Source organism: Rhinopithecus bieti, unplaced genomic scaffold, assembly GCF_001698545.2.
Source record: "Rhinopithecus bieti isolate Rb0 unplaced genomic scaffold, ASM169854v2 scaffold_6481, whole genome shotgun sequence".
Classification (NCBI taxonomy): domain Eukaryota; kingdom Metazoa; phylum Chordata; class Mammalia; order Primates; family Cercopithecidae; genus Rhinopithecus; species Rhinopithecus bieti.
In genome coordinates this window covers 3,270,735-3,290,592 of record NW_016805314.1, presented here as the reverse complement: position 1 = coordinate 3,290,592, position 19,858 = coordinate 3,270,735, and the positions used below count along the sequence as shown (strand labels likewise).

General features: G+C 47.8%; 1 protein-coding gene across 2 annotated transcripts in view; it reads left to right on the top strand.

The window, feature by feature from the left end:
- The first annotated feature begins 563 nt into the window (after positions 1–563).
- The window catches only part of OPCML (opioid binding protein/cell adhesion molecule like), a 1,180,847-nt gene continuing 1,161,552 nt past the window's right edge, over positions 564–19,858 (top strand). Inside the window, exon 1 of one of the 2 annotated variants that reach the window (XM_017872155.1) lies at positions 564–917. In XM_017872155.1, coding sequence (XP_017727644.1) covers positions 857–917 — 61 coding nt within the window. In that variant the 5' untranslated portion in view covers positions 564–856. The remainder of the gene's footprint in view (positions 918–19,858) is intronic. The other variant, XM_017872153.1, reaches the window with a different exon arrangement.

The window sequence follows — 19,858 nt, the reverse complement described above, 5'->3', positions numbered from 1 at the left end:
GCCTCCTTGAGATCTAATCTGAATCTGTCCCTGCCTATGCTGTAATCATAGCAATTGTTTGGGCTTCGATAGCATCTTGCCTTGGTAGAGTTTTAGAATGCTCTGATTGTAGGGAACTGGCCAATTCTCCTTGCATCGTTGGTTTAAAACTATAACATGCCCATCTCCTTGCTGGGAAAACCAATTGCTTCCAAGGGCTGTTAATGGCCAAATGGAGGGGTGGGGTGCAGATTTAAATGTCTGAGCTCTTCCTGTGGGTAGCAGTTCCTGCTCCATCCCTGCCTGGAGACTAGGAAAAAGGAAAAATGATAATGAACTGGCGTGGGCATTAGTCACATTTCTGCCAAGCAACCTTTCTTTCGTGGTGTGCCCTGAGCCCTGCTGGCAGTGCCAGGCCCTCTCCACTGCCCACCAAGGAGCTCGTGTGTGTTCACGTGTCCACGTGAGCCCCACACCAACATACTCACACAGCGAGCAACACGCAGGGCTGTGCTCCGGTGAGGGAGTGAGTGAGGGGCCGGCTTTGACTCCCTTTGGAGTCAAGCCTTCCAAGCAGGAAAGTCTCCTTGCGTCGCTCAGGAGAGTAGAGCCAATGCATGCCTTGGAGGAGGTCTGCTCTGAGCCCTGTACACATTGGTGCTGATGATTCTCACCAGTTGTGTGTATGTGCAAGAAAAAAAATCAGAGACGCTGCCTGCCTGCTCCCATCTCTCGCGCTCTCTCTCTTCTGCTCTCTCCCTCCCTTTGCAAACATTGGATTTAAACCTGCTCAGAATTCAGCACAGAGGAAGGCAGCAGTGGTAGCAGCAGCAGAAGCAGTAGCAAGCCCGGCAGCTGAGAGCACCGCAGCGTCGAGATGTACCATCCTGCCTACTGGGTCGTCTTCTCGGCGACAACTGCCCTGCTCTTCATCCCAGGTACCGTACAGGGAAAGGGTGTTTTCCCTCCCTGGGGCGATTGTACGACGTGAGAGCAGGAGAGGCAGCGGGGAGATGGAGAGGCAAGGAGGAAGGGGTGAGGACAGGGAGTGTGAGATGCATGTGAGTGAAAGAGGTAGGCTTGCTGTGTGCACGCACACACACACACTCACTCACACACGCAAATGCTTTCAGCACGGGATTTGCTCTCTATTCTGGGGATCCAGTGAGCTGGGTTCGAGATCTGCACCATGCTGTGAGGCACTGCTGTTTCAGTGAAAGGCACCAAGTGGGCATTAACCAGTTGTGGTCCTGGGGGTAGGAGAAGAGGGGTTTGAACTCCCAGCCATAAATCCTTCTTGCTGCCTATGTTGGGACCTGCAGGGGCACTCTCTCTTCTCTCTCAGTCGTGGTGGTGTCTCTCTGTTTCTGAATCAGTCCAGATCTCTGCACCTCCCTGTCTCTCTCTCTGTCTCTTTTCTCTCTCTCTCCACCTCTCCCCACTCTCCTCCTCCCTCCCTTCCTTCGGAACTGCTTTCCCCTACCCTCTCCCCCTGGAGCTCCTTCTCAGCCCCATCCCTCCTTCTCCGCTCACTCATCAGCTCCTGCATTTCTTGTCGTAACACAGACCCTCTACTGCCTGCCATCCTTTCTTTATTCTTCCACCAAATGGGCAGATTATGCCCTTGAAATTCGGAATCCTGTCAGTATCTCCCTGTTCCTTACATCAGGAATGTGCATTTCCCTTGGCAGAATTTGGAATGCCCCTGCTGAGGGAAGGTTGGAAATTTGGATTTGCCTAATTCTCCCCAGCCCCTTCCCCACCTTGTCTAATGATTCAAATGTGATCCCACCTCTCACAGCAGTTACTTGTTTGGGGAAAACAAATCTGCAGTGACACAGGTAAGATGCTGCAATCCTACCAAAATGAGCTTAGCAGAAGCATTGCAAAATCCAAGGCATCTTAATAGATTTGATAATTGCACAGGAGTCCTTTGCAAGCAGACAACTGAATGCCTGCAGGCATCTTTCAAACAATGCCGAAGGGGGCTAGGATATGCTTGCCAAGGTTTTAGGCAGCAGCAAAAGTGTTGGTTTCCACACCAAACCCCCGCACAGTCAGGATCTCTTTTTTTCCCCCAAATTTGTGATACATGCATTGGGTTAAACATCAGCTTAAACCTCAATTTTCATACATATATACACAGACCTGAATGCTAAGGTTTTAAAACCTTACCTATCTTTTTTTAGGTAAAACATACAATTTTATGTTTTTATATTCAGTATTACTTGGTAGGGTTTTGTGGAAATATTTTGGGGTGTTGTTTTAATAATGTAATTCCCTGAGTAGTCCTAAGATGCCAAAGTGAAATCAGAAAAATGGAAGTTTGCTGGGGAGAAAGAAGAGAGGATCAACTAAGACAAGTAATCCAGCCTGTAATGTTTTGTAACGCCTTGTGAAGATGGCACTTTTTAAAGCAGGCATGGGCTCTGCATAACCATGTTCCCAGCTGTTTGTTTTAGGCTGACCAAGAAGTTCAGAGAGGGGGTTGTGGTTGCTGTTCTTCCAAATTCCAGCAGCATCCTAGGGGGTTCAGCCTCGGCGGCTGTGCTCAGCAGGGAAGGCAGAGCCCAGGGAACACTCAGTACCTGCCTGAGCCTGGTAGAGGGAGCCAGGTGGGTGCACTGGGTCCGCCGCAGGAGAAGACAAACTTTCCTGCGTAGGCAAGTCCCCGGCTGGACGGCAGCTCCGGGGGACCTCCTCATACCCGCTTCCCCTCCTCTCACTGTGCTGGAGCAAAGATCAGGACTCCCATCCCGAGGGAATTCTGGCTGTGTGGATGCGCGCCTCATGGCGGAAATCAGAACATTATGCTTTAGAAAGCAAGGCAGGGGGGTGAGCCCCAGTCTGCCGAAGCTGCATTGCAGTGCGCCCTGAAGGAGCCAGGAGCCAGGGTGAGACCTCCCTCTAGGGTCCTGTGGCACTGCATTGGTGGGGAGCAGGCAGACCTTGCTTGCAGAAGTACCCATAACTAAAGCCGGCTGAGGGAAAGGAGGATGAACCTGTGCCCCTGTCTGAATGTCCTGAGCATGGTGGATGACAATGACAAGCTATCCCCTGGTCTTCTGGGGGAGGGCAGGGCACGGCCATCGCTGCAACGTCCCCTGTCTCTGAAGAGTCTGTTACCTGCTTTGAGGGCTCCTCTTATGCTAATTGTGTCAGGAGCCCGGTAAGAACAAGAACAGGGAGGAGAAAAAGTTAGCCTTAGAAGGTGTCAGTGAAAGAACGCTTCCCGTCTTGAGGAGTTCCTGTGGGAAACCTGGCTGGATCTGGAAGTTCTGATGAGCTGCCATGGCTTACTTGTGAATTCTCCTGTCTCTTTTCTTTTACTTCCTGTTATAGCTTTAGACTTTTTTTCTTTGTTTCAAATGATGATGCTTTTTCTCCCACAGGGATTAATACCAGCTTGTTAGCCACTTACTTTCCCTGTGTCTAAAGACCGAAGGCTGATGTAATAATGGAATCTTGACCTGGTTAGGCCTTGATGCCATTTTATTCTGCAGCTTCTATTTCTTGGTAAAACACGTTTCCATCCCAGAATAATTTTAAGGTTAATGCTGTTGTCGCCTGGTACCTTCCACGGGGAGACTGATGTCACAAATAGCTTTTCTAGGCAGAATTTCTGGGATGGAAAAGACAGTCACACGTGGAGAGAGTGATGAGCCCACACCCAAGACAGGGCAGAGGGCCAGTGGCCAAGTGACTTCTCATGCTAGAGGCACAGTCTGAGGCGCTGGACACCCCTGGTGGGGGTAAGTCTGTTGTTCCAGTAGGAGCAGAGAGAGTCTGGGCTGGTGGTCTTCTTGACCTTGGGACTGGGGGCTCTGTAGGAAGCAGGAAGCGAATACTGCTAAATACGTGCATCAGAATCACCTAGGAGGAGAGAGGCCGGTTAAAATGTGAGTCCCTGTCCTCATCTCAGCATTTGGAGCTAGCATCCCAGGTCCTTCTGATGACCTGCAAACCACTCTGTCTGTCACTTAAAACCTGTGCCCATGGCCTACAGTATTTGAGTATTGGAGTCAAAACCCTTCTTCTTCCTGCTTTTTCTCCTCCAACTTTGAGAAATGGCTCTGTGGCCATGGGGCAGGGTGGAGTAAGGGGGAGAAGGTGTTGTCATCGCCCGCAGCCAAGGCTCAGTTCCTGAGGCGTGGTGCTGCCCAAGGCCTGCCAGGGTCCAGTGCCATGATGCAAGGATTGCTAACCTGGAAGGCTTCTTTGCTCAAATTCAGACCATGACTTCCTGTTTGTCCCCTTCTTCTTGGGCCATCATGTTTGTATCTTCCTCATCTTGTGAGTTAAAGCAGGGACGTTAGTTGGGAGGGGTCCCCATTTACCCAACCTGGATTGACTGTGTCTTCATGCACTGATCTGTGAGCACTGGTTCTGGCTACAGCTTCATCTCTTACACCTTAAACAGGCTTTGCCTTCTTCCTTCTTCCTTCAGGGAAGTCCCCAAATCTTGAGTTTCTGAGCTGGGATGTTTGGCTTTGGGGTAAGGCCTGGGGGTGGGCTGTACAGCCAAGTTTTGATGAATTCCTTTGCTGCTCCTTAGCCTCTCACCAGCCCAGAGCCAGGGAACCTGCTAAGAGTGCCTGATGTGCACAAGGGGTGTAGTGGGGGAATCCACACGCCAGACTCACTAAGACAGAGATAGGAACAAGGACGGAGCAGCTAGTCATGAGCAGGTCCTCAACATCCTTTAGGCCATCATGGATTCATGCCATCTTGTGGCCCCCAATCCCTTAAAAATGATTGACATGTTAATAAGGTTAGACCGCGTTGTCTGCATTCAGCACGGGCCCAGTGGCCATAGCAGGCACTGAGAAGGAGATAGCATCCGCTGCCTCATGAAGATGGCTTTTTCAGTAGCCTGGAGCTCGGCGGCACTACTCAACCTGAGATTAATCAGAGATCCTGATGGGACTGAGGTTCTCCCATGTTCCCTGGGTCCTGTCTGCCTTTGTGCTTTCTCGAATTCTTAGTAACCTTGGCCACATCTCTGTAACCTAGAAAAATACAGAATGAGGTTCTTGAAACAGCTGGCACTTGCCTGCCTTTGCTGTCTAGCAGCTCTGGGCCTGGGTCTTCCATGCCAGCTACTGGGAACTGCCCCTGGTGGTTACAGCCTCAAATCTGTGTCAGGGTTACCTGGGGCTGAGTGCACTGCTCTTTAGGCGGGACTCCCCCAAGCCTCTAAGTATGCTGAAAGCTGAGAGTGATCTCTTTGATTAGTTGCTTTCTGAGGCTTATTTGGTTGGTTCAAGGCATCCTCTAAGTCTCAGTTTACCAATCTGCAGAATGGGTTCCAGCCATGTATGAACCTTGTTTCCAATTGGACAGAGTAGCTGAACACCTGGGTTAGATGATAACAAATAAACATTTGTAAAATTTTATTATTAAAAAAACTCATCCTGGTCTTCTAGGAATAGGGCAAAGAGAGAAGGCAACTCACGTGTTGGAGAAGGAGAGAGGGCATTCCTCATTGTTTAAAATGGGAGAAGATAAGGTAGAATCATACTGACCATGTATGTATGTCTTTGTCACAGTGATGAAAATTAGTAAAAGACAATCTAGTCCTTCATTTATTGACCAAGACTTTATATAGGTTCTGATTAAACACAATGCATTAAGATATTCTCCTGCCTCAAAAACCATTAATCCAGTAAAATAGGAAGATATTAAGCTTTTCTTCTTTTGACCCCAGTAAATATACATTCTGACTTTGAGCTTTTAGGTCTCAGTTTTTCTGCTGTAGAAAACTAGGGCAACAGACATGGCACCTTTGGTCTCCCAAAACAGTGTTTTGTAGTATTTCTGGCGGGGTGCTAGATGCATGGACTTGTACATCAGCCTTGGACAGCTGGAACTCCAGGAGCCCCATCTAATAGCCTTTGGCCTATGGGCACTGACTTTCCTGTTGCTGGTCTGCTGGACAGGGACCCCCTCAGCCTGCAGCCCTGTTTGCAGATGGACTGCTGCCATCCGCCTGCAGCTGCCTGGGGCTGGAGACAGAAGAGATGTGGAAGCAAACTGTGATTCCTGTCAGTGAGCTCAAGTGTCAGCCCCCAGATGGTCTGTGGCTGCTGACAGACCAGGCTGTCAGGAGCAGTGGACGTTAGCACCTCTGATACTGACTGGCACTTTCCAGACAGGGAGGGCCGGGCAGGTGGCTTCACCTTTGGGCGGCTCTGCTCTCCCACTCTTTCTGATCCCAGTCCTCAGTGCAGGGCTAGGTGCCGAGGACATTTGTACCTCTTGCCTTTTATGCTGTTGGTGGGATACCCAGACTTAGAATTTGTTACTGATCTGCATAGCCTTGTTGCCTCTGCATTTTCCCTTAGGGGTGGGGATGGCTCTAACACAGTAGGGCATGGATGTAGTTCCACTTGCTGGATTTATACACCACTCACTTGATACCCCAAGATGGTGGTATTTGTATGGCTCAGGGAAGGATTAAAGGTAGCTCTGAGAAGGGAGCCAAAAGAAATCCAAAACCAGAGAGAAGCTTGAAGACGAATGTGCTTGCTACCGTCTTCCTCTAGGCATGTGAACATACATTCCCTCCTCTCTTCCTCACTACCCTCTTGCCAACCATAGATGCATGCCCCTTCCTGCACACATATACACACAAGGCACGTGTGCATTTCCAAGCCAGAGTTTAGCTACTCCCAAAATCACATTCACAGCTCTTTAAAGAAAGCAAGTCCTCCCTCTTGCCTTCTATATCTGCCTTTTCAGGACTCACAACTGTAGCCCCCGGCCTTGGTGCTCTCCCTGTGGGCACACATGGCAGGAGGCCCACAAGCTGCCTGTGCCAGACACGGCCACACATGTGTGAGTGCTTCTTCCTAGCAATGCAGAGATTCCCTGCACATCCACCCACTCGCCTCTGAGCCCCAGAGCCAGTAAGTAGGTGCTAGAGGCAGGACTTGCGCTTGTCTCCCATCACCTCCTGTCCCCACCCCCACCCCAGGCCTCTTGCTTCGGAGAGGCTGGGGACCATCCTGCAGTCACTAGACTAACTTAATTAAAAGTTTACAAAATGCTTTGAGAATCCCCTGGGCAATGTGTTGGGTAAGTGCAAAGGATTATCATTATGATGCAGGTACATTCTCGTTAATGAGCAGAGATGCTGTACTGAGAGACCCCCGGAAAGGCCAAGATGAATCGATGCAGGAGGACACAGGCCATTGATTGGAATGGCTGCTTGCGCTTAGCATGGGAAATGATAAGTGACAATCAGATTGCACACTGAAATCCAACGTGGAGAAAACCAGGCTATCTGGCACTTCAAGGGGCAGAGTCTCTCAAATGGCCTGAGCGGTCATTCTTGAACTTTTATTCCTAGGGAATTTACAAATGGTACTTTACCACACTTGGGAGTTACGAATGGTTTTAGAAACACAGTGGTCTCATGCCTATGGATCATCTGGAAAAATTTATCTTTGGTCTCATTTGTTCTGCACTAAGAGACTGTGAGGTAGGCAGGGTAGATGTGGCCCTGTTGTGATCTGATCTTCGCGTTGCCTAAAACCCTGTGTAGACTTCTTGATGACTTTAGAATAGACTTCGAAACACTTCAAATGACCCACAAGGCCATGATCTGGCCCTGCGTCCATCTAGCTTCATCTCCAGCTCTCTGTCTTTCTGGTTCTCGGCTTTAGTCACTCTGGACAATCTCAGTTCTGCAGACAAGGCATGTTTCCTCCTTCCTCAAAGGCTTCACCTGTCAGGTTACCTGAGCTTGGGAAAGTCTGATCCTCTTATCATTTTTTCTGACTACACATCCTTTCCATCCTGCAGAACTCAGCTTAAATACTGCTTTCCTGGGGAACATTCTTTATGCTTTAAAGTAGGCGAGGCCTCCCTGTTTATTGTGGAAGTCCTTGGAACCAGGTTTCTCTTTTCTAAAACTGTGAGTCCACGTATTTCTAACTAATTCTTGATTTTATGTCTCTCTTTCCTCCCTGGACCATTGTTTATACAGGCAGATACCACACCTGTTTTGTTCTCCAATATATTCTCAGTGCCTAGCACGAGTGGGAGAGAGCAAGTGCTCAAACAGTATTTGTTGAACAAATGAATGAGAGAATGAATGAATGAATGAATAAACACTGAGTGCTCACTTACTTTAGGCAATCATTCTGTTCCATCCCACTGAGTCCTCAAAGGCGTTGAGGCCCCCAGGTTGGCCTGCCCAGCAGCTTCTCCTCTGCAGTGTGAGGGCAAGAAGTTTGGGGATGTGCCTTGCTTCTGAGAGATGGGAATGTGCAGGGAATGCTTATAATGATTAGTCATTCCAGTGTTCTTGCTTGTCAATAAACACCAGCTCTGAGCTACCGACCAAACACTCATGCAGCAGCACAGAGCTGGAGCAGCACACTTTTGGATCTCACATCGCACACTGCGACAGACACGCCTGAGAGTGTGAGTTGTTCCGTAAACACAGATGTGGGCCCTCATGTGGGCTATTGGTTTAATACAAACTAAAATTACTCAGCACATTTAATCAGGGTGTCTGTTGAAATGTCCCCGATTATTTGAAATTTAGAGTCATGCCCACGGCGCTAATAAGTAAAAACTGTACCGATCAAAAGGAGAATTCTGCTGTTCATAGGAAGTACCGTGTTGGGTTAGAGATACAAAAATGCAGTGGCATAGCAGAGGGTCCTGAATGGTCAATCAATGCTTAAATGGGTCGACGTTCATATGGAAAAGGTGAACAGCAGCTTAGTAAACCACAGGATATAAAAAAGGGTGCCTATCACTTCTTGCACCTACTCATTTATCACAGTCTGGCCTATTTCAGAGTTGCTATTATATGGCTATGAGATTCTGAATGGCAGAGATCTTGACTTATTCATCTCTGAGTAGTCTACAGTACCAAGCACATTCGTTTATTCAACATGTGATTTATTGAGTGATTACTATGTGACAATACTATGCTAGACATTGGGAACGTATGCCTGAACAAAAACTGTTATGGTTCCTGCTCTCACGAAGTTTACAGTCCAGAGGGAGAGACAGACATGTGTCAAACAAACACCCATATAATTGTGAAATCACGACTGAGATAAAACGATGGAAGGGGAGGTGTGTGGTGCTGTGATTGCCTGTCAGGAGAGCTTGATCTTGCCAAGGAGGCTGGCGAAGCCTTCATTATGAAAGTGACAATTGAACAGAGTTATGAAGGAGGATGAGTAGAAATTATCCAAACCCAAGAGCAAAGACCAAAGGAAGAGGCAGAATGAGTAGGATGGGCAGAAGTCCTGTAGCATGAAGAATCAGAGCACATTCTCCCACCTGGCTGGAGTGTAGAGGAAGAAAGCATGGGTCAAGATGAGGCTGGCAGGCTGGTAACGGGTCAGAAGATGAAGACAGCCCTTGAAGGTCATGTGAATCATTTTGGTCTTTATCCTAGAAAGAATGGAACTCCATTGATGTGATTCATGATTTACATTTTTTTATTCTTGTTCTTGTTGCAGTTTGCAGAATGGATTGTGAAAGAACAAACTGGGAAGGGGTAGACTAGTTGGAAGACTGCTGTAGTAGTTCAGACGGGAGATGGCTGTGCCTTGGAACTTAGGAAATATTGGTTGGAATGGAGACACGAATGCATTTGAGAGCCTTTAAAAGAAAGTTGTAGGTGAGAGTCAGAATATGCAGAACTGAAATCTAAAAGTCTCCCCACTCTCAGCACTAACACCCCTGGGAGAATGCTGAAAAGAACATCTGTCCTCAGGTTCCTGCTTGTATGTGATCTCTTTCAGTTTAGGTGTGATCTTGTCCTGGAACAAGGAATAGGTTGTTTTTAGAAATCCCATACTTCTTGGCAGTCTAATAATCTCAATCTCTTAACGAGTGTCCTCTCTGGGTCTAATGTAGGGCATAAAATTGAAAAACTTGATTTCTCTATCCTTCAAAAATATTACAAAAAGCCCTAGTTGTGTTTTACCTGCTGGATTCTGCTTGTGGTTGTTTCCTCCTGGAAGAAACCAGGCATTTTAGAGATGCTCTAAATGGACCCCAAAGTAGCTTGTGGCCACCAAGATGCAACTATTTCACAAATATTATCATGATGCAAAGTATGTATGACCTTCCCATGGCCCACCGCCTAGACACCTCTGAGCAGAGAGTGGCACCTATGGCTGGCTCCATACAAACATTTTTTAAATTGCAGTAATTTATTTAAAAAGTGAGAGGTCCTTGGAATCAAAAGGGACCTTGGAAATTGTCTAGTTGAGTGCTTTCATTTTATGGATTAAGAACTCGAGCAAAGGGCATTTGAGTGTCTTACCTGAGGTCACGTAGTCAGATAGTGACTGAGCCCCCTCTTGAATACAGCTCTTCTCTTCACCTGTCGGGTGTCATATCAATATCATAGTGAAGGGCTGGACTGAACTTTGCCTCCCAATCTGGTACCTTGCTGGAAAACGGAACTATAACCTTGGCCATTACTCTTCCCTTGAAGCTCTCTTACCTTGGTGTACAAAGAGCACTGTGGAACAGGTAGCTCCAAGCTCCCTCTTACCCAAAGATTAGAGTCCAGGTCAAAAACAAACAAACAGAAGCCCTGTCTCCTTCAGAGGCATTTGCATCCTTTGAATGACCTTTGTAAGGAACTGGGAGACTTCCAGAAATACCTTGCTCCTTGATATGCAGAAGAATATGTTCAGGGTAGTACAATACCAAATGCCAGATATGTGTCAACTTGACTTGTTTGGTCTACACACCATGACAGGTACCTGATTTTGTCATCACTTCACTATCAAAACATCTATTTTTAAATATCTGGTTGGGCTTGGCTCTGCACTAAGCCAAGAGAAAAGCTATACTGAGAATCCCACAGTCTCTATATTAATGGTTCATGCTAAATGGTGGCGTAGAGTGTACAAATCACATACATGTGCAGCATGACTATTTTGTGTGCTACTACGGGAAGAGCCAAATGCACTAAGTCTTCTTACCTCCCCACTCCTAACATCACCGCACTGCCCGTAACACCACCGCACTGCCCCTAACACTACCGCACTGCCCCAAACACCACCACACTGCCCCCTAACACCACCGCACCTGCCCCGTAACCACTTGCCTGCCAAACACCCGCACTGCCCCCAAACACGCCCCGCACTGCCCCTAGAACAACGCACCCCGCGCACTCGCCTTCACAGTTGACAACATAGGCATGGGTGCAATCAAAACAGTAGGTCCAAAAGAGCCGTAGACAAATGTAGAACAGGAAGCCAGAGTTCAGACTCAAAACCATGCCAGATATGGTCAGATGGTAGCAGGCTGAAGCAGGACAGTGGGGAGGCCACGCCCCTATAGGAATTTCCATTCCTAGGAAGAAAGGCCGACAGAAGCTTTTGGTTTCTCCGAATAAGCTAACCTGGTTCTCCTGAACAGCCCAGTGCCAAGGGATTTCCCGTACCCCTGAAAGAGAGGAGGATGTTGGAAGAGAGAATGTGGCAGATGGAAATAGCCCATCAGCTTACAGGCTCCAAGAGAAGCTGGAGTTTCCTTGGGAGTCCCCTGGCTTTATCCCATGGAGGAGAGAGTGCCCAGTCTTACTTGGCACTGGGATGGATGCCTCTTTGGGTGAAGCCCAGATGGGAAGGAATGATGAAAACCACTATCAGCATTTTGCATCTTTTTCTGGTGGGCTCCACCCTCCTTTTGTTTGGGGAGAATTCTTGGGAGTCAATGGATACTACCTTATAACTGCCATCATTTTAGCCCACAATGTCCATGAGGATTGGGCCGCTTCTTTGTTATGGCCCAGATGACTGTTTCTTTTCTTCTTTCGCTTAAATTATTTATTTTTAAAGCCATTAGCTATCCTGCCACCACCTTGTGGAAGGAAGCACGGACTTTCTGATCCAGGACACGGCCTCTGCCTTTGCCTCTCAGCTTATGAACCCAGTGATCTTGGGCAAGCAGTTTAATGTACTGACTACTTTTAATTCTCTCTGTAAAATCCAAAAGAACTGTTTTGCCTCATTCCCAAAGTGGACCCAAAGATCAGGAGAGGAACCGAATAGACCCACCCCTTCTGAAGTGCTGTGAAGTTCCAGGTTGCCAGGTCTCCTTGCCTTGCTTCAGAAGGCGACTCTTGTCTGGGCATTTCTCCTCCATTTTCTGTGACTTCCTCTCTCTCTGGCTAGGACGGCTTGTGATGATAACTAGCAGTGGAGTGCATGCCAGAGAGTCTGTGACTCTTGTTTTGGAGCAGGAGGCCTATCCAGGGAACTCCTGCATTCACTTCCCAGGCATGAGTCAATGTTTGGTTTGCCTCTTTTTTTCCCATGGAGAGCACTGGGAAGTGGCTTATGTTTCCCCAGCTGAGCCTTGCCAGAGAACATGGACTCTGCCATTTGGGTTGTGATGAGAGACCTGAAACGGGTTCAGAAAGAGCTCCAACATGGAGCCTCAAGTCAAGCTAAAAGTGCTCTCCGGCTCCATGAAGACCAGGCCTGGCTGATAATGCCTGCCTCTTACGGCTGCAGTCACTACTAAAAGTAGAACTTTAGGGAACGGTGTTTGGCTGGAGAATATCTTTTGTGGAAAGAGGGGTCCTCTTTGATACTGCTGAGCATGTATTAGAAAGGGGCCTGACTGATTTCTGTACACATGGGCTGATGAGTGCATCCCTACAGGTGAGATTCGTCTTTGCCTCGGCCCAGGGGGAAACCACAACATCTTCTCAGGTCCCCACAAAGCCTTGCACCCATGCTGGGCTAAGTCCAGAATGAGCACCACGGATTCAGCACTGTTGTTTTTCTGCTTGCGTGGGAGAATGGGACTGCCTTTCTGGACTCAGTCATGCGCCCATCTTGTACTCTGCCCTAATCCAGCAGGCTCAGCTTCTTGGGAGCCTCAGAAAAAGACCCAGCTCAATTAGGGATGGTGAGCTGGCCTGCAGTTCTGAAAAGGGCCCTTGAGACCAGGAATCTCCTGTGCAAACTGCACTTGGGAGGAGTCCTTCTGTCTGTGTTACCAGACGGTCTTCTGGGCAGCAAAAGCCCGCAAGGACTTCAGCATAAACTGGGTCTCGAGGACAGTGGAGCTCTTTGTACCTTACCCACACACTGAGTCTTCATCTTGCCAGAGGTGGGGTGGAGAGCTGCTCTAGCCTTCCTTTGGAACTAGAAAATTCATTCTTCATTATGTCTTCATATTCATAAAGGGCTCTGAGCCTCACTTTGTATGGGCAGACTCTCAGAGATGTAAGATGTCACCATCTAGCTTTGCTTGTGAGCTGCTCAGCACCCAGCCCCAGGTCTTTCTCACATGCAGTAGAAGCTATGTTGATGTGGTCAAATTTCATAGAAACAGTGGATGCTACTTTAGAAGGCAATTAGACACAGCTAAACCTGACTGGTTGAAGTCAGGTTTGTTTGGCAGGCACATGTGCCTGTAGATGAGAGGTGCGGGAGAAGCCACTGACACTTTTATTCAGTCAGTATTCCAGAAGCACCACTGCAGCATGTGTGCCTGGGAGGGCAAGAGGTTTGTTTGTTATCAAGGTCACATTTTATGCCGTGGCTGAAGAGCAGAAACACAAGAGAGAGAGTTCAGGAAGATAGGGGAGATGGGAGAAATCAAGGAAGATGCATTATAGCTTTTTTCCCCCTCGTAAAAAGCATCTTATAATCTTGTTTCCCGTTTATTTTCAACTGTTCATGATTATTTTTTAGCTACATTTTGGTGGTGATATCTGGGAACAGAGTGACTGTGACAGATTTTTCAGTAAAGTTTCCCCCGTCTTTCTGTTGTGTCCCTCCCAGATGCTGGCTGTAGGACTTGCTTCACCATCAACAGATCTCACACTTAGGTCTGTGGCTGGACTTTATTTTTCCTCAAATATTTTCTCAAATAAATTAATACACAAAAATATCTTAATTACGCATTCAGGATTTCCTGAAGTCTCCTCTTTTGTATTGCATTGAACATTTGGGGGTAGATGGCAGAGTGAAGCCAGAAAACCAAGGTTAGAACTAGGTGGAAAGTTAGGAAGAAAGCGGGACGAGGAATGTCTAGAAACCAGAGACAAGGAAGGGCAAAGGTGAAGCCCAGGCCACCCAGCACCCCAGCACAAGGGCTGCTGGGACAGAGACGGAGGCAGATGATGAGTCAGTCACCTGCTCACAGTGCACCAGGGAGAAGGAATCCTGAGCCCTCAGGATGTTCCTGTATAGGCCGAGGGCCTTCCGTGTTGAAGAGGAGAAGAGAGGCTTTCAGGGACTGTTCCCCACAGGGCAAGCACCTCTGTGGGGTGCTCCTTGCCTGACATACTAGAGGGCAAGTTGCAGCAATCAGACATGGCAGAACCCTAGGGGGCGGGCACAGGGCATCTCAGCATGGACAGAAGCTGCCACAGATCTTCCGACTTGCCACTGTCCACGCCCCAACCCCACACACACCAGCACCTGCACACTGCCCAGCCATAGGCACACACACACCTGTGCATGCAAATTTATATGCACACACACACACACACACTTGCATACACACCCACACCCGCACACACTTATACACAAACATCCACGCACACACACTTATACACACAGATACCCATACCTGCCCACACTTACACACAAACCCATTCATGCACATCCCTATGCACACACACACACACACACCATGCCTGCACACCACCTACCCATATGAGCACACATACCTACCCCCACACAACACTTATACCCCCACACAAACTTATGCACACTCCCGTACACATTACACACACACATACCTCGCCTATATCCACAGACACCACCCACCCCACCCACCCACAACCATGCACACTCATCTACACACACACCACATACACATATGCACACCACATACACATATGCACACCACACTCCTCTTGTGAACCTCTTTTTGCTCATGAGGGGTCTTTTGGAGGCTGTGCCTCTGTAACATCAGAGGCAGAAGTACCATGGGACTCTTCCTTGGAGCTGGTGGAGCTAGAGAAAGAGATATTTCCTGGGCATCAGACATGGAGAAAGTGAGGACCCCAGTCATCCTCCTTGTCCATTCTGTGCCTGATGCTCAGCAAGGTGCACAGCCTTTACTGTTCCCACTCTGCACACAAGGTAGCCACGGGCACCGCCTGAACGAGTGGCTGTGGTTATTCAGTCACTCACTCTGGCTCACAAAACTCCTTTAGTCCTCACCTCCCTACTTCAGAAACACCTTGTTCTTGCTGAGATGTGTCCCTCCATTCCGCTCTGTGGCTCGGCGCTGCTCACTGCTGCTTGGACCCTGGCACCGATGACTTTGCCCAGGAGTCAGCCCGGCTCTAATTAGTTTTCTGTCCCCTAAGACGATGCCTCTCAGGTGGCTTCCCACAGCTCCTTGTCCTGGTGCCTGGGTTTCTGTCTGTGCAGTCCAGACCCCGCCGCCCTAGCGGTGAGTTGCGGGGAGTTGCCCCCACTCCCTGACTCCCTGTTGCCCCTTATCACCCAGAGGAATTCCGCTTTTATTACACCAGCTGTACGTGATCACCTTCCACTATTAAAAAATTAAGACCCACTGTCTTAATTTGTGGGCTCCCAAATTCTTGTTTATGAGCTCCCATGGTTTTTACAAAACACATTTTAAGCTTGCACATACAGTATATATCTATGCATATATAAATGATATGTATGTGACTACTACACATGTATAGTAATATATAATCACTACACATATTTTTTCTCATATATAATGATAAAAAGGGTAAGGAAAATAGATAAAAATAGGAATTCTGATATTCCTTCCTTTCACATCCATATATCACTCGGAGGACCCTTGGGGACAAGCACCACTTTGGAGACCATTGCAGAGAGTCACGGCACGTGACTGGGAATGGAGTCCAGACAGAAATGTCAAATCATTCTTGGCAAGATGCTTCTAATGACTTGGCTCCGACTGGCTCCCTCTGGGACTTCGCATGGGGATGTGTCCTTGGCCACAGCGCACTCTGGATGTGGGTACAATGCTGTTGCTACGGAAGACCCCATCTTGTGGCAGCTGTCATGTCCTTCAACAATGCTGTCTTTGTGGTAAAAATGAGTAACACATCAGTGAATGCAGACCTGCATCCAGAATATTCTGTTGTTTATTAAAAAAAAAAAAAAGACCACTGAAGGGAAATAAATGCAAAACAGTCTTTGCAAGAAGAAAAGGCCAAAGACAGGGACCATCCATCCCCATGGCTCATAATTCTCCATCTCCAGGGTTCCCCGCCTTCTCCCTCTCTGTCCCGGCTCTGCACTGGGGACCATGCACCCTGAGGACACTGAGGCCTTCGCTTTCCTGGTTTAGGCTGGAAAGCACCCTTGTCCCTGAGGAGAAATTCAGCTGAGGTAGGGTTGGAATTTTCCAAAAGAGATATTATTAAAACGTATTCATGGAGATACACGGAAAAGAGCAAAACTCGGAAAAACTGGAAGTGGATGCCTCTTCCTAGCATCGTTTTTATCCTGAAGTGACTGGAGTCCAGCCCCAGCCCCGGCGGTGGTGGCCTGAGTGTGTCCCCCAGATCTTCGGCCGTGGGAAGTGTGAGTGACCAGGAGTCTCGGCGGTGGCTCTCCGGAGCCCCTGACTGTGACGGCTCCCAGGCGGCGCTCTCTCAGCCATAACAGAACGCAGTGGAGAGATCAAGTCAGGTCCGCGGGTGGGAGATGCGTCTCCTCTGTTGGAGAGGGACACAAAGAGCTGCGCTGTGCTGTCTGCCTCCCCTCACCGGCTGCCGGCCTTGCTGTCCCGCCGTGGGGGCCGCAGTCCCCAGCCTCTCCCAGCTCTGGTGGCTGCTGCCTGGCTTCTCTCCCAGTTGTTTCTGGTGATAAGCGCCCTGCCCATGTGGACCTGTCCTGACGTCTGGTCGGTGGAGGACAAGGCTGGCGTCGTGTTGAGCAGGTGTGGGAACCAGCGCCGGACTCCACTGATCAGTTTCTGGTCTGTTATTTGCTCAACTGCTCACTCTGCGAAGTTGAACTAGGACTCACTAATGGCGCTGTGAGGACTGGGAAATCTTTAAGACCAGTAGAAACCTTTTTTTTTTTTTTTTTTTTTTTTTTTTGCCTCTTCTTGGCAGAATCCAGGAGCCCTGCCTTGACCCTTGAGGAAATTAAACATTTTTTAACGTGTTCCCCCAAATTTCTCACTTGAGTTTCTGGCTTCTCTGGACTGATCATAAAGGTGCTTCCTTTCCCTCTTGATGCACCCTAAGTCCATTACAATTGATCTTATCTGTGTTTCTCATATTCCTGGTTGGTTACCTGGGGCGTAGTCACTGTTTGGCTCATAAAGCTGGTCTACCCTTCAGTAATGTTCCTGTTCTTGATTCTTATGGTTTTGTATTAGTTTCTCGAACTGATTTTTCTATTATCCCCATGGCATGGCTTTTGAACCCTGGCACTCTTGACGTTTTAGGCACAATCGTTCTTTGTTGTGTGAATTTCCTGTGCACTGTATGATGTTTAGCAGCATCCCTGGCCTCCACTCATCGGATGCCAGTGGCACCTTTTGAGCTGTGACAGCCCAAGATGTCTCTAGACATAGCCAAATGCCCCCTGGGGAACAAAATCATTCCTGGTTGAGAACCACTGCTCTGTGATTTTAAATGGTCAGTGCAGTATCCTAGCAACCCCTCTAGCTGAAGAGAGTTGTCTTCCTCCCAGCTGGTGAAAGATGGCCTTCTCTTCTTGTATCATAGAACTGCACCTCTGACCTGCTCTGGTTCAAGTCTGTGAGGAGCTTCTGGTTCTCAGCTTATATGTTTCCCTGGAAATTCAGTTTATCCAGAACCTGTAAATCAAGTCATCAAATTTTTCATCTTTTCCAGATGCTCTCTAATGAATACTTTTAAGGGATGGCTAATAATATGAACATATTTGATAATAACACTATGAGGTATAATAGTAGGGTTGTTCTAGAGTGGTATATCTGGAATAAATTAGATAAGAGAAGGCTTGCATCATAGCTGCATTATTAAGTTAGCTGGACTGACTCTCTCAATGAGCGTGTGATTTTTACTAGGCAATGGTTCCAGCAACTTTCTTTAGGGTAGACTTGATATTTTAGTCTACTCTCTTGAGGGTACACAGGAGTGAGAGTGACAGCTCAGACAAATTTCCTATAGACAAATACATAAAGCTAAACTAAAAGGCAGTATTTAAAATCAGTGAGTTATAAATAACAGTGCAGACCTACGTACAGTTATGGCAATAGAGTTTTGAGATCAATTTAGAGTACTGAGCCAATTTGAAAAGAAAGGAGTCTCCTACCATAAAAAAGTGAGAATTGTCATAAATATTTAATAAAGGACTCTTGACTTTAGTCTTTATGTTACTTCTTAGTGAAAAGGAGGGGCCGTTGGCAGGACATTCAGAGTACCCTGTATCTCCCTGCAATAATTTTGGTAACAGGAGATGCCAAGCACTCCAGACGAGGAGGAAGGGAGCACACATGGGAATCTGACATGGAGCTGGCAAACAGGAAATAAGAGTGTTTGATTTTTCCCTCACTCTTCAGTGCCTTTTGGGAGAGACTTACGAGCTAAAGAATCAAGCCCACATTCCAGAGGTCAGTGTCTCCAAAGCTCCAAAACTATAGGGAGCAGCCAACTCACCTCCCTTGCACACAATCACTACAGAAGGCATATGTGAAGATTATTTGACCAGTATCCCCTGTATCGGTTCCTCATTGCATCAAAGTCTCTTATGATCCCTGTTGCAAACACTGACGATGCTGTAGCTCCAAGGTCTTGCAGATGCCAGGTGATGTGAACCACTACCACAGTTCTGGGGTGTCTTTGTTTTCATTTCTTGACCAGCCTTGAAGTGTCTCTTTGTCTTGCATAATTTGCTCTCCAATTCTCTGTGGCAGACTTCTCCACAGCCCTAGAGGGGCTTGGTGTGTAGGGACTGACCCTTTGGGAGACTGAATCATGATTTTTTTTTTTTTTTTTTTTTTTTTGAGACGGAGTCTCGCTCTGTCGCCCGGGCTGGAGTGCAGTGGCCGGATCTCAGCTCACTGCAAGCTCCGCCTCCCGAGTTTACGCCATTCTCCTGCCTCAGCCTCCCGAGTAGCTGGGACTACAGGCGCTGCCGCCACCACTCCCGGCTAGTTTTTTGTATTTTTTAGTAGAGACGGGGTTTCACTGTGTTAGCCAGGATGGTCTTGATCTCCTGACCTTGTGATCCGCCCGTCTCGGCCTCCCAAAGTGCTGGGATTACAGGCGTGAGCCACCGCCCCCGGCCGATTTTTTTCCTATATTCAACTGACCTAGCTGGCTCGATTTCTTTGCTGCTGTGTTCCTGACAACAACAATTTTAGATGCTAAACTCTTAATCTCTGTAATGCAGCTCATGAATTAAGATCTTTTCATGAACCATTATAAATGCCAAATTTAGTTTAGATAAAAGCTACTTCCTTGCAAAACTCCATAGGCAACAACTAATTCTACAAGGTCATTATGCGACAGGTATCAGTTATGCACTCGCTTTCTACCAGGCACTAGAGGCTCAGGATGGTGAGATGTCTAAGACAAGGCCACTCTCCTTGAGTGCTTCACTCAGGGAGACACAATCCTGTAAACACATTAACAAAACACAATGTACTGCTTCTGCAGTCTTTTGCATAAACAATCCTATGGAAGTGCAAAGAAGGAAGAAACTGGCTCTGCCAGGTTTCTTCAGGGAGGCTTCCCAGATGAGATGACATTTGAGTTGGGTTTTTAAAGGATGAGAATTGCATTAACCACATGCACTGATGTTTGGGGATTGGCTGGGAAACAGGAAATGGGGTAAAGCAGTGGAAGAAAGGAGTAATCCAAGCCAACTTCCAAATTACAGTGTTGAGAAAAATGGCAGTGCTCTGTGATCTA